At 39.0% G+C, this 13,369-nt stretch overlaps 1 protein-coding gene across 2 annotated transcripts; it reads left to right on the forward strand.

Annotated features, from left to right (window-relative positions):
* Nucleotides 1-2,452: 2,452 nt before the first annotated feature.
* On the forward strand, nucleotides 2,453-12,507 carry tmc8 (transmembrane channel-like 8). Of its 2 annotated transcripts, XM_030746743.1 has the most exons (17): nucleotides 2,458-2,492; nucleotides 2,652-2,712; nucleotides 3,501-3,750; nucleotides 4,682-4,830; nucleotides 4,915-5,046; nucleotides 5,136-5,188; nucleotides 5,276-5,415; nucleotides 5,487-5,634; nucleotides 5,833-5,997; nucleotides 7,190-7,347; nucleotides 7,428-7,500; nucleotides 7,607-7,704; nucleotides 7,831-8,017; nucleotides 9,627-9,784; nucleotides 9,941-10,084; nucleotides 10,208-10,286; nucleotides 10,902-12,507. In XM_030746743.1, exons 2-17 carry the CDS (start codon nucleotides 2,670-2,672, stop codon nucleotides 10,971-10,973), a joined length of 2,049 nt encoding a protein of 682 aa, XP_030602603.1. In that variant the 5' UTR covers nucleotides 2,458-2,492; nucleotides 2,652-2,669; the 3' UTR covers nucleotides 10,974-12,507. The 2 variants fall into 2 exon arrangements, with proteins under 2 accessions (XP_030602672.1, XP_030602603.1); XM_030746812.1 differs by lacking the exons at nucleotides 10,208-10,286; nucleotides 10,902-12,507 and having other exon boundaries at nucleotides 2,453-2,712; nucleotides 9,627-9,789; nucleotides 9,941-10,064.
* Nucleotides 12,508-13,369: the final 862 nt, after the last annotated feature.

Raw genomic sequence — 13,369 nt, forward strand, 5'->3', positions numbered from 1 at the left:
AAGATGGGACATTGTTTCCAAACGACTTTATATACATACCGGCAAGAACCGATAGCGACATAATGTAATTTCGACCCCCGCAGAATTGGCACTCTTGGTTCAGTCCTATTCAATTTGGATGCTCTGCCCATCAACATACATACGTATGTATACGTATACTTATGTATATATGTCTCTTCCGGTGTGGTACCATAAAGTGTTGTCCGGAGTTTGACAAAAAAAAAAGATTGCCGGTGTTTAAACTTTTGTAAAAAAAACTTGTTGGCATAAATTTTGTGAAACGTGAACGATATCAAGCCATTTTGAGCCAGGCATATCATTCCTGTCACAACGTAGACGCTGCAATCAGTTTTTGACTCCTTTATTTATGCAGCTAAGAAGTGTCATTGACATTAAAGTGGTCTTTTCCAGATCTGGCCAAGAGGGCAGCAGAAATTGCAGCAAATATAAAATCAAAGTTCTATATGTATTAGATATAAGATATTTTAAATGGCCAAAAAGGAGTGGATTGATGATATTATTATGTAAGTACAATAACGCAGTCATAAAGACACGTGGAAAACAAGTAATTGCTTTATTTAATATACAGTACCAGTCAAAAGTTTGGACAGTCCAAAATTTTGACTGGTACTGTATAAACCCTTCATAAATCCTGTTTACTACAGTCTATTTACCAATATAAGCAAACACATTAGACATAACACACACACACACACACACACACACACACACACACACACACACACACACACACACACACACAGGCACAAAACAAATGGCATTAGTGTTTCAAACAAAGCAAATGTACAGAAAGACGTCTGAATGCGATTAGCCAGGACTGCTGAACATGACAGGGGTGGGGTCACAGGATTAGGTAATATATGATAGGAAATAAATATAGTGAAGAAAACTGGCAAACAGAGGACCTAATACAGATGTATTCATAAAAAGTGGTACTGAACAAGAGCCTGGAAATATAGTTTGTTTTGTAAGCAAAAGCAAGTAAAAGTCATATTCCTACCAAATAACACAAAAGTTTCAAATATTGCTAAATTAACTCATTATGGATAACATCCCATTTCAGAATCACACACCTGTTATATTATTGGATCATAATTGTTGATAAATTAATGTGTATCACTTTAATGGTGCAGGTAGAGATGATTTTAATTATTTATATTATGCTGGGATGCTTTACCTATAATAATACATCATAATTCACTTGTACTTCAATAAAGTAATTGAGTAAATGTACTTTGGAGTTCTGTGCTTTCATCCAGTAGTGTTGGACATTAACAGTACTCCTGTCCAATAGTATTCATGAGAGAGCAGCATATGTCTTTTGGAGGCTCTGTGCCACCACATGCCTCCACATTGGACACATGCCTGCTTTTGGACAGGCCGCAAAAATGAACAATAGGCTTACCAGTTTGTGCAGTGGGGATGCCAGCTTTAAATTTTCCCCACTCTGAAAACAGCCTAGCAGCAGCACTGACAGATCTGTGTCAACACACAACACATTTTAATGCATCATGTCTTAGTCCTTAGTACAATCTAAACAGTGTGTACCCTGCTTCTCTGATACAGTGGAGATGAATCATAAATCAGGATGTGCTTTAAAAACGAGTCTTGAATTTGATATAATAATCCAGTAGCACCGGGTAAAACTGAAAAAAGAAAAAAAGTGTGTCAGCGCAAGTGAAAATCAACTCCAAGTGTTGCAGTCTCAGCAGAATTGAAACCAATGATGTTGAACGAGTACATAAGAAATTACACTTGCGCTCATGTTTCTTTGTAAATGACTGACTGGAAATTTCAGACAACTTAGTGGTCTGGTGAGTGGGTGTAAAGAGCCTTTTTGCTACGGTGCTCAAACGTCTGTGTGCAAGTGGGGTAACACTTCTCAGTGCAGCTGATGTGTCAGTAAAGACTTCACTGAAAAAGGAAGATGATGACTGTTTACCTTATTTCACTGATAGTTTAAAGAGGCCGTATAAACAGAGTCTAAAATGTAATCTAAAACAAATATTTGCTTAACAGTGCACTATAGCAGAATCCACTGAAAAAAAAAACACCTGTAAACAGATCAACCTACATTAGAAATTATTAGAAAGTGCTTAAACACAAGAAAATGTAATAAAATTGAGGATATGAAACACATGAAACAACACCAAAAAGCTCTGGTAGGGCGCGTGTCCTGTCTTAAGCCAAAACCTTTATCACACTCAGTGAATAAATAACCTTAAAAATTTCAGGATTTAATGTTTGTCAGTCCAGTGAGTTTGGGTGCATTTGTTGTTATGTTGCCACCATTCTAACGCCTAAGTCTGCATCCTGTCATATGATTTCCTGGAGCTGTGACGTTCGGCCTCAGTGTGAACAAAGCTTACATGTTTCACCTGCAAAAAAAAGTGAGCCATTCACAAAGCGCTTGAGGGACAAATACAAACTCTACAACAGCCACTCAGAGGTCTTCACTTCAGCGTGACGATGTGAGGTTTAAAGCAGGATATTTTCAGTGCAGATTGCGGAAGTAACCTCTTACTTCACACGACTTTAAGTTGCAGCTTGGGTGGAGAAGCTTGTTGAAATGTAATGAGTGAAGTTTGGATGCTTCTTTTTTAAAATTTTTTTGTATTTTTGATTAAAAGAGGAAGTTCAAGAGAAAAATGGAGGAGCACGAAAATGTCAACTTCATGAGGCTCATGTCAGGTAATGGAAAAAAAAACAACAAATGTGCCTGTGCACCTGACATCTATGTGTGTGTGAGAGACAACAACATGGTGTCAGTACTCACAGTATGTTCAAGTGTGTGACAGATTATACTTAATGACACACTGATCATATGTACTGTGCTCAGTATAGGGTAGCTGGGCAGCTTACTGCCAGTTGACTGGTTGCCCTGATGTTTTAATCTAACACAGGTCACATTCAGCACTACTGTGACTTCTTGCTTCTTACCTTACATACAGAGGCAACAGAGAAACAAAGATAAATCATAGGCGGTGTAAACTAAATAAATAACTGACATGGTTGTTAATTATTTACCTGTTGTTGTATTATAATGTCATTCTAAAGTTAAAAAATGTGTGTTTAATTTTTGCACTGCTGGCTGGGAAACAAAAGACATTCAAAGACTTAACCTCTCTCAGATGACCAAGTTGCAGAGATGATATAGACGCAATCTTTTCTTGTTCGCTTTTAGTTGCTTAATGTTTGTTTTTTGTGATGAGGGGAACTTCATGTATTTACTGTGTTGTGTCTTGTCTTGTGTTTGAGTTGTTTGTATATTGAGTGCTAGGATCTTCTACTGCGAGCCAAATATACCTCTTTTTACTAACAAAGCAATTTGACTCTGAATAAGTCACTTTAGTCATTTTTTAAAGCATTTTCTTACATTTTACAGACAAAACAAATGAAAATGATGAAAAGAATTAAGCTAATTAAAACACTTTGTATACAAACATGTACCATAATCTACTTTTGTGCGTTCATCACAGAGGAAAGCACTCAGTCCACCCTGTCTTCAGACTCCTGTGAGTATTATCAGACTGAGATATTTGACCTGCTGCCCAGCATCCAAGCTTCCCGACCTGAGCAGAACAGACATGACTTTTCGGAAGACGCCAACCAGAGTGGCCCAGAGGCTGGGGAGAAGAGTGGCCTCCTGTCCAGAGGATCCAGAGACAAAACGTATATGCAGCCACTCAGAAACTTGGCCATGTGTATGCAGGGAAAAAGGAGCGCCAGGTGAGCAAGCTTATTACAGACTTCCCAAACCTTCTTCATCTACATCTTACTTTGATGTACAAGTATAAAATGATGCTGTTAACTTCTTACAGAAGCAGAATATTACTGATTTGCTTAAAGAAATATATTACAGTTCTGAGTGTCTGTATGCCTTTGAACAGCTGTTTCCAAAATTTTCAGCGTATGAGCCAGTAAAATGATGCTTATGATCCCACACGCCTGTGTGGGAACATTTTAGTGAAACCCACCAGGATCGTTTCCAGGAATTTTTTAAAAATGGAGTGGCACAGATGTGACCTAGGAAAAAAACAGGGGCGGGAGCCACAGGAAATCCTAAATATTAGGCACGATTTTCAGGCTCATGTGCAGCTCTTTCCCCTAAAGCAGATGATAAGGGGCATTACACAACAGCCTGAAAACTGATTTTCACTGAATAGCTGTTTTGCAAAATAGGAAAAATAAGTTTTTAGACCTTTTACTTGAGTAAAAGTCACAATCACTTAATTATTATCTTTCATTAATCCACAATACATGTTGATGTATGATATACAGTAGCAGCCCACCTCTTTAGTTTCAGCTCTTCTGTTTCAGCCCTCATAGCTGACTAAAACTTTATAACACATCATAGCTGTGGTCAAGAAACATCATGGTTAAACAAACGACAGTTGTCAACAGATAACACTGAAGTGTTAACAGAAGCATTTCAAAGAAAAGTGTTTGCTGTGACAATCTTTTTCTCTGTACGGCCCTCAGTCATTTGCTGGCACCCTTAATTGTAACTCGGTCAGAAGCCGTGTTTTAAACAAACCCACTATGTTGTCTGGTAGCTCAAAAGTATGTTTTATTTTCACTTGTATATATCATGATGAAGGTCTAGAATTGACATGTTAAAATAAATAGGAGTTTATGTAACATTTATGCTATTTCCTAGGGAGAGGAGGAATCTGGAACTTTGCAATATAGCTTTTTGGGAGTCCTGGAGGAAGACCCAAAGCAGCAGCGGGAAGAGGGTGAGGGAACACATGAGGGAAGCTCTGTCTGGCCTGGTGCCATGGCGACACACCCTCCGGACCATTGAAGGTAAAAAGGGCTTGGTGTGAATTAACTTAATATGTGCTGTAACTGTGAATGGACACAGGTAAAATCCTTTTTGATTTGTTCCAGGCAGGTTTGGAGTTGGCGTGAAGTCCTATTTTGTTTTCCTCAGATACCTGATTTACTTGAACCTGCTAAACTGCGCTCTTATCGGTGGTTTCATTCTGGGGCCAACAATATTTTATGGCAGGGGCAAGCATGGTGAGTCAGCCATGACAACAGATGGTGGTAAATTAACCACAACTGCGTGCTGACTTAAAAAAATATACATATTCTCTCTGATTTTACAGAACAGTTGAGATTTGAAGCAAATGACTCTGCTTTAGATTTCTTCTTGGGAACAGTAAGCTTTTGCATTCTAATCTATGTGTATGATTTATTAAGTATAGCCCACATGTGTCCTATAATCTTTTACTCGTCTTTTCTACAGGGCTACCTGGATCGTTCCCCTGTCTTTTATGGTTTTTATACACGAGGTTCCCTGGATTTGAAGTGCTTGAACACACCGTTGCTGTACTTTGCTGGAATCCTCACAATCCTAACCTTCAGTCTCATTATAGTGGTCCGCAGGTTAGTGCTCTACAACAATGCAACACAAGAGGTTAAGCAGATGTTTTATTTACATATGTCACGTGTGATAGAACAACAGTCGGCTACAAGCACACCTGGATGCTCGGGAAGCGTTACAGCATGAATGTGAGCTATAAGATCTTCTGTGGCTGGGACTTCACCATCCAGGATCCCGCTGCTGCGAGTCTCAAACACAGCTTCATCAGAAATGACCTCAAGGTGAACGGTCAGGCACTCTGTACCTGTTTACCCGACGCCCTTATACAGGGTTGTAAATTTGCTAAACTGCTGGCGAAGTTTGTGAAAAGTTTGTGGAGTTGTGCAGCCAAGCTATGTTTTCATACATACTGTATATCACAGAGCTAAATACAAAAAAAAAAAAAAATCCAAAACATAAGAGTTTTTGTTCCCGCTCAGCTTTTCCTGGAGGAGCAGAGTTTCTCTTTGCGGGCGGCTCAGAGGACTCTTGGAGAGAAGGTCCGTCTCTACCTGCTCAGATTAGTCCTCAACTTGGTTGTTTTTTCTCTGCTGGCTGGAGCCTTTTACCTCATCTACTTCGCCACACAAACATCTCTGAAAGAGGTAATGGTCTGATGTTTTCCCTTCTTTGTGCTTGTCTGCCCCACCCTCAATAGTTTCCACTTTTGTCTAATCAGCTCTCTTTTATAATGCATTCCCTTGTCAACTATCTGCTCTTCCTGTGCGCCTTTTTTTTTTTTTAAACCGAGTAGGCTTTCTGTCTCTGTTTTTGTAACAACCATAAAAGGCTGTAGCGGCCCCTTGGATGGTATAAACCAGACACGTAGAGTTTCAAACGGGTGTCGTTTATTTCTCTTCCTTTGGTAAGCACCAGACAGTGGTACTGTGACACTTTGCCATCTTGACACCGTGAAAACTACAGAACAAAGCAGATATAATTCACAAACAATTCTTATGAACATTATGTTACAGTATTAGTCACAATTCCAAATAGTAAATAAGTGTTAACAACTCCATAACCTTTCCTTTAAATAAACAAATAAAACTTTCAAACACATATTACAGGCAATCTTGACAAACTATGCAATTTACTCATATGAACAAATGAAATGACACTTTTCAGGTAAAACAAATAACATTTGTCATAGAGTGTACAATCAACATTTCTATACCTCATTCCGCTCTCCAAGGGTGCTAATCAAGTTTTAGACCCGGACCTCTCCGCTAGCGAGCTCTGCACTAAAGAGCGTGCGTGGAAAAAAGAGCGAAACAGTAAAGATAATGCAACAAATGACAAGACAAGCTTGTGTCTTACGAACATCAACTTATAAACAATAAATACCACTTGGCTTTCTTCGTCTTCCACCTCACAACGTTATCTACACGTAGAGCCAAACCAGACGGCCGCAGAGTGTTGGCATGGCAACCGTAAACATAACCTTTCAAAATAAAAGCGCAACACGGCAAGAACAAACTGAAAGTTGCGAGCACACCCGGAGCCACCCATAAACACTCACTATAAAAGGAGAATGTTCATCACATTTAGTAGGCATTTACAAAGGCTTGCCTTTTTTTTGTTGTTTAACCTGCTTCTGTGTCCTGTATTTGGGTCCTTTTTTTTCCTGAGAAATGTGCTTTTTTTTTTTGCTTTTTTTTTAAACTGTATGTTTCTATTTGTTGGTTTTCTTATATCTAAAGTAAATAAATATTCCTGAAAAAAAGAAAAAAATGCTTTGTTAAAGTATGATTTAATGAACTTGCTGAACAGCTGATACTGTGTGTTTGTGCCTCTTAGAGCAACTCTAGCTACTACTGGTTGGTCAGTTTGCTCCTCCAATATCTTCCTCCCATCACCATCACCTTTGTCAATCTGGTCCTGCCCCACATCTTCCGTAAGATCTCGTCTTTTGAAGATTACTCCTTCACCATGCAGGTGAATGCTACTCTTTTGAGGTAAGGTGAAAAGGGAGATAAAAATTTAATCTACATACAGGTATGCATACATGAACAAATTCATTGTGTCTTTCCTTTAGGAGCATCTTCTTAAAGCTGGCATCCCTGGGGATCTACTTATTTTTTGTCTTCACGACAACAAAAGATTGTGAGGTGCTACAGACTGATCTTTAATGAGACATCATCGAGGATTTAAAGTTTTTTCTTAGTGTCCAGGTTTTTTTTTTTTTTAATCGGTGTGTCTCTTTATTGTTTTTAGTGCAAGGAGAACCAGTTTGGTAGAGAGATGTATAAGCTGTGCATCTTCAACTTCCTGGCCACTTTCTGCAGTGTCTTTCTCTTTGAATACCCCAGGAAGTGGGTTTGAATAAGATTTCTTTTTCAGTCATCTTTGTGGTTTGAATGGAAAGATCAATGCACAACGCACATCTGAGTAGATGCCAGGACAGTTTCAGTCTAAACCATCTCCCTTATGTTTAACAGGTTGTTACAAGAGAAGTATCCTACATCCTTGCTGGCCCGGCTGTCAGGGAAACAGCGCTTCCTGATACCTTTCAACGTGCTGGACCTTGTTTACAGTCAGACTGTATCCTGGGTGGGAGTCTATTACTGCCCTCTGTTGCCTCTCATAGGAATCGTTACGTTGGTGGTCACATTTTACATTAAAAAGGTTGGGGCATAAGAGTTTGATATATTTTTCACCTTCTTTCGTCTATTTTTAGACTGGTATCTACATAAATCTGTAGAAGAAAAAACTTATTAAAAAAAAAAAGCAGTGGCTGTAATGATAAAAACAATAACAGAAAGTGGGGGAAACTAAACAGGAACACATTTTAGCTGGTTCAGTCAGAAAGTTCATTCATGTTAATTCAGAAAGAAATCCAAATAAATAAATAAAAATTCCCCCATTCGATCTGTGAACTGAGTTCCTGAATTCAGAAGGATCCTATGTCATGCACTATAGAATAAAAGACTCAAATGCAGGGCTCAAAACACAACAGTGCATACAAAAGTACCCCCACCCCACCCCATACACACACCCGAAAAGTAAACAAAATACTATTTACAGGTCATCAGAGGAGTGGAAACAGCTGGGGGAACACGACACGGGTGTAGATAAGATAAAAACAGGGTAGGAAACAGAACAGGAAGTGACAATCAGACGCAACTAAACACATATTCCTGAAAAATCACACTAAAATATGCAACAGGGAAACAAAAGAGGCTAGAATAAATTATCCGGAACAGAAAACACACAACTCAAACTGATCACTAGAACTAGAAGGAAGTAACCAGAGGGTCAAATTCATTGTGGAATATAAGGAAACTAAGAGACAGAATCCAGAACTGCTTAAATACTAAACAGTGACTGGAACTCAAATGCAAGAGCTAATATTAAAGATTACTAGAATGAAAATGAAATCAAAACAATAAGCCCAAATCCAAAAGAACCCCAAACTTCAACACTTAGGCAACCAATGAAACTGTGATAATGATATATATGATACTATGATATATTCAAACAACTGAAAATCTCAGAAACAATGAAAATCCCAAGGACCACAACATCCTGACTTTTATGGTTTCAATTCATTACAAATTTGGGAAGATATGGCCCAAAATTTTGCCTTCTCTTGCAACAATTAAGAATCCTTGAAAAAAATCTTGTGTCTAGATCAAATCCAAAGTTCAATCACTTCCTGGTCCAAGACCACATCTTGTAACATTTTTATGCAAATTTGTCTAATTTCTTTGAATCACCATACTAAAACAGCAACCTAAAATCAACAACAAAAAACCCATCCTTGGCAGAGATAAAAAACAAAAAAACCCAAAAAACCCACAAGAGCAAGATGGCAAGCAAACAAACCCCAAGATGGTCTTCAAGCAGGCAAGACGCACCAAACATGTTAGCAGGAAAAAAAAATCAGGCAAAGGGTGTGTTGTAATCTGCAGGATGTTCAGACTGGATGCTGAGTAGGACCCAAATGCAGACAAGTGCAAGCAAGCAGAGTTGAACTATCAGCCATTTATTTGGCTGATGGTGAAGAAAACAAGTTAAGGACAACCGTGCAGGGGAATGGGGGCTGGTGATTTAGGTTTGATAACCTCTGGTGAGCTGAACTAAAACAGTGTGGCAAATTAATTTTGCAGCAAAAACTTACTGATTGGGGCTAAAATAACTGGGGTAAATGATGGCTGCATTGAATGCAGCAGAGAAGTCTGGCTTTAGTTTAAAATGTGCCTGAAACTTTTTGTTGTGCCTTTTCTGTCTTCAGTTCAACGTCCTGCGGTGCTGTGTCCGAGAGCAGCGGATGTTTCGAGGCTCCAGCTCCTCAGTTTTATTCCACTTCATGTTGCTGGTTGGTCTTTTCATGTGTGCGGCAACACTGGCATTCAACCACTATCAGCTACAAAGCCCACTGAACAAAAACCCGTAAGGTCTTCACTGCAACTGCATCCCATGCATACATTACTTCTTTCTCTAATTTTTAATGTGAAACCTTTTCGCACTAGAATTAAAGCTCATCTTTAGGTTTTATTTTTATCCACTGCTCATTTCTCTCATCTGTTGCTCCTCTTCCATCTCCAGGTCCTCCTGTGGTCCATTTAGAAATGGAGAAACTTTGCTGAATGTGACTGGAGTGTGTGTAAAAAGTCTCCCCAGCCCAGCACAGACCACCATCCACTATCTGACTTCTGAGGCCTTCGCCCTGCCACTCATACTAGCAGAGATGTAAGTATACAAATGACAGTGTGCCCGCTACAATGTCAAGCCCGTAATTGCAGTGTGATACAGTGTCCAGTTCACCCTCCTTTAAGACTGTTTCAACACATTCTTTTCATTTTGTTTCCTCAGCATAATCTTAACCTCGTATCTGTCACGGAGACAAGTCAATCAGAAGGCCATTGAGAGACTGAAAGATATGCTGGTTATGGTAAGCACATGCCCAAACTCCTTCCACTTCCTCCACCCTATTGACTGCTAAGTAGATGGAGGTAAGCTTCTGGCCAGTTACTTTGAAGCTCCTGAAGAAGTGAATGGGTGCAGAGCCATAAGTTTATTTCAGTGGTCACCGCGGCAAGAAAAAAACATGCAGAGAACCTGATTTTAAAAAGTTTCCAAATAAGATTTAAAAGTTTTTCTTCTACTGCACGTGTGCAGAGTTAAATGACACTACGGCTCATTAATGGCTCAGTCAAGACTGCCGATGTGACCTATCTCACTTCTCATCCCATTAGAGCACTGAACAAATGCTAAGTCATATTATGAAGGCAGTAAACCAAGAAAAGCTTGGTCAGCTGTGGATCAGGAGATGTAGCCTCTCTATAAATTTCCATTTATGATTCAGTGATTGCCAGGTCTCTCATATATTTCTGACATTTCACCAAACAGATTGCACATAGAAAGAGGTTACAGAAGTATGTGAGTTACTCCCAGTTTATTTGGGTCCTGTAAGGGAATCATTCACACTGATATCTCATAGTGTTATGTATTTATTTTAATTGTGTGCGTGTTGTGTCTATAAATTTGTATGTGTTTCCCACCACAGAGCAGCTCAGATAAGCGTTTCCTGGTGAAGCAGCACGCCACGTTGCTGAAACAGCGAAATAAACAACACTGAGTTGTTTCTGCAGCCATCAAAGAGGAAGCCACACTCAGTCGCCGAAAACACCCCAACTATGATTTAAAAAAGTGGCCTTTACGCTCGCAGACTTTCTCTAAAATGCTAAAATACTGTTCTGGCTAATGACAGCTGGGTGGAGGTGTGAGATGGCAGAAAATTAAAAGTCAAATGACTGATGAACTCTTGCTTTACAAGCGATAAGAACCAGAGCTTTAACCCCCCCCCCCCCCCCTTTTTTTTTCATGTCCTTGTGAGTGCTACGCTGCACTGTAAACCCAACGCTTAATGTGATTAAAGAGGCTAAGTTATGATTCAAAATGTTAACTTAAATATTTTAACTTTAATGACATTTAAACTTGGTGATACTTGTTAAATGTTTTGTGGATTAGATATGAATTACTTAATGATTTTAAAGTACTTCTATTGTTTGAACATTACTGTGTGTGTGTGTGTGTGTGTGTGTGTGTGTGTGTGTGTGTGTGTGTGTGTGTGTGTGTGTAGAGAGGGATGAGAGAAAAGTATCAGTGTGAGTCCTGTCAGGCTGCAGAGAATATTATGTATGTAATTATAGACTGTACTGAGTAAAATCAAGGAAGACAGGAGAAAGGAGAGTAAACGCAAAGTTTGTCTGCTACAGGCCGCACTTGTCCATAAATACCGAGGTGTCTCAATGACCCTGTAAAGATTCAGGTTTACAGTGGCATAGCTTACAGGGGGCACGAGCTAATTACAGTCCCAAGCCCTGGGAGGGTTGCATCAGAAAGCGTGTAAAATCTGTGCTAAAATTATTGGTATGATGTATTTGCATTGGCATTTTTTTATGTATCTTTTGTTGTATTTTGAGGATATGTGACCACTAATCATGTGTCGATAGTTTGTCCACCATTTTGAATGTATGATAATTATTGTGATAGGACTCCCTTGAAAAAGAGATTTTTAATCTCAATGGGACCTTCCTGGTTAAATAAAGTTTAAATAAGTGAGTAAAGCCGCAGTCACAGGACAAGAGACCGGTCTGCAACCATCTGGCAACCACTGGTTGTGTGGGGAAAATGAGTATTCCTGGAGACTGATGGCAGTCGCTGGGAAAATGATTGCTAAAGTCCAAGTCACACAGGTCAGTGACTCCCTGGTAGTCACCTGTCTCTAAAGAAATACATGTATTCCCCAGCTGGTTGGCAATAACCTCTTTGTGATTACTGTGGTAGCTAGTATATTATCTGAGTCACATTTTCCCAACCAAAGCAATCACTAGGAGGTTTTTGGTGCAGCAGCTTCTCTCCAACTGATCCGAGAACCACTGCTAACCAGGTGGGGAATACACATTTTTCTCTAACAACCGCTGGCTGTATAGCATCCAATATAGCAGGCAAGTCTTGAGTAATATGCACATTATTGTCATATGAGAAACCTCAATATCTGTGAACTATCATCTGACTATGGAAATAAAGCAGCAGGTTTGCACAAATGTGGCCTGTTTGCATCTTATATATTTTTGTTGATGTCCATTAATGTCCACTGTCCTTTTTAAATGAACAAAAATATATAATATATATTTATAAATAAAAAATAAATAAACAAACTTAACACACTTAGCTTTTTTGGTTGTAGTGTGGATTTATGCAGGTTATGGATACATTTTGTTGTAAACAAATAAAGTATGCAAATACACACGTGGACAAAATTGTTGGTACCCTTCCATAAAAGAAAGAAACACATAATGATCACTGAAATAACTTAGAACTGAAAAAAGTAATAATAAATACAAATTTACCACAAAAATAAATAAATAAATAAATAATGAAAATCAGACATTGCTTTTGAATTGTGGTTCAGCAGAAATAGTTTAAAAAAACAACCAATAAAACTGACAAAAATGATGGTACCCCTAGAAAAAAATTAGTTGACCACAGGGGCATGTTGGAATAAGGTGTGTCCTCTAACTAGCATCACAGGTGTCTTCTAACTTGTAATAAGTCAGTCTGCCTATTTAAAGGTTGAAGAGAAGTTACTGTGCTGTTTAGTATCATGTTGTGTGCTACACTGAACATGGACCACAGAAAGCTAAGGAGAGAGCTGCCTCAGGATATGAGAAAGACAATTATTGACAAGCATATTAAAGGTAAAGGCTAGAAGACCATTTCCAAGCAGCTTGATGTTCCTGTGACTATAACTGCACAAATTATTCAGAAGTTTATGGTCCACAGGACTGTAGCCAACCTCCCTGGACGTGGCTGCAAGAGGAAAAGCGATGACAAATTTAAGGGGCAGTTAATGGCAACCAAAGAGCCCAGAACAACTTCCAAAGAGATTAGTGGTGAACTCAAAGGTGCTCCAAGTAAATCAGTGTCAGATCGCACCATCCGTCACTTGAGCCAAAGCAGACTTAATTC

Source organism: Archocentrus centrarchus, chromosome 1 (genome assembly GCF_007364275.1).
Source record: "Archocentrus centrarchus isolate MPI-CPG fArcCen1 chromosome 1, fArcCen1, whole genome shotgun sequence".
NCBI classification, from domain to species: domain Eukaryota; kingdom Metazoa; phylum Chordata; class Actinopteri; order Cichliformes; family Cichlidae; genus Archocentrus; species Archocentrus centrarchus.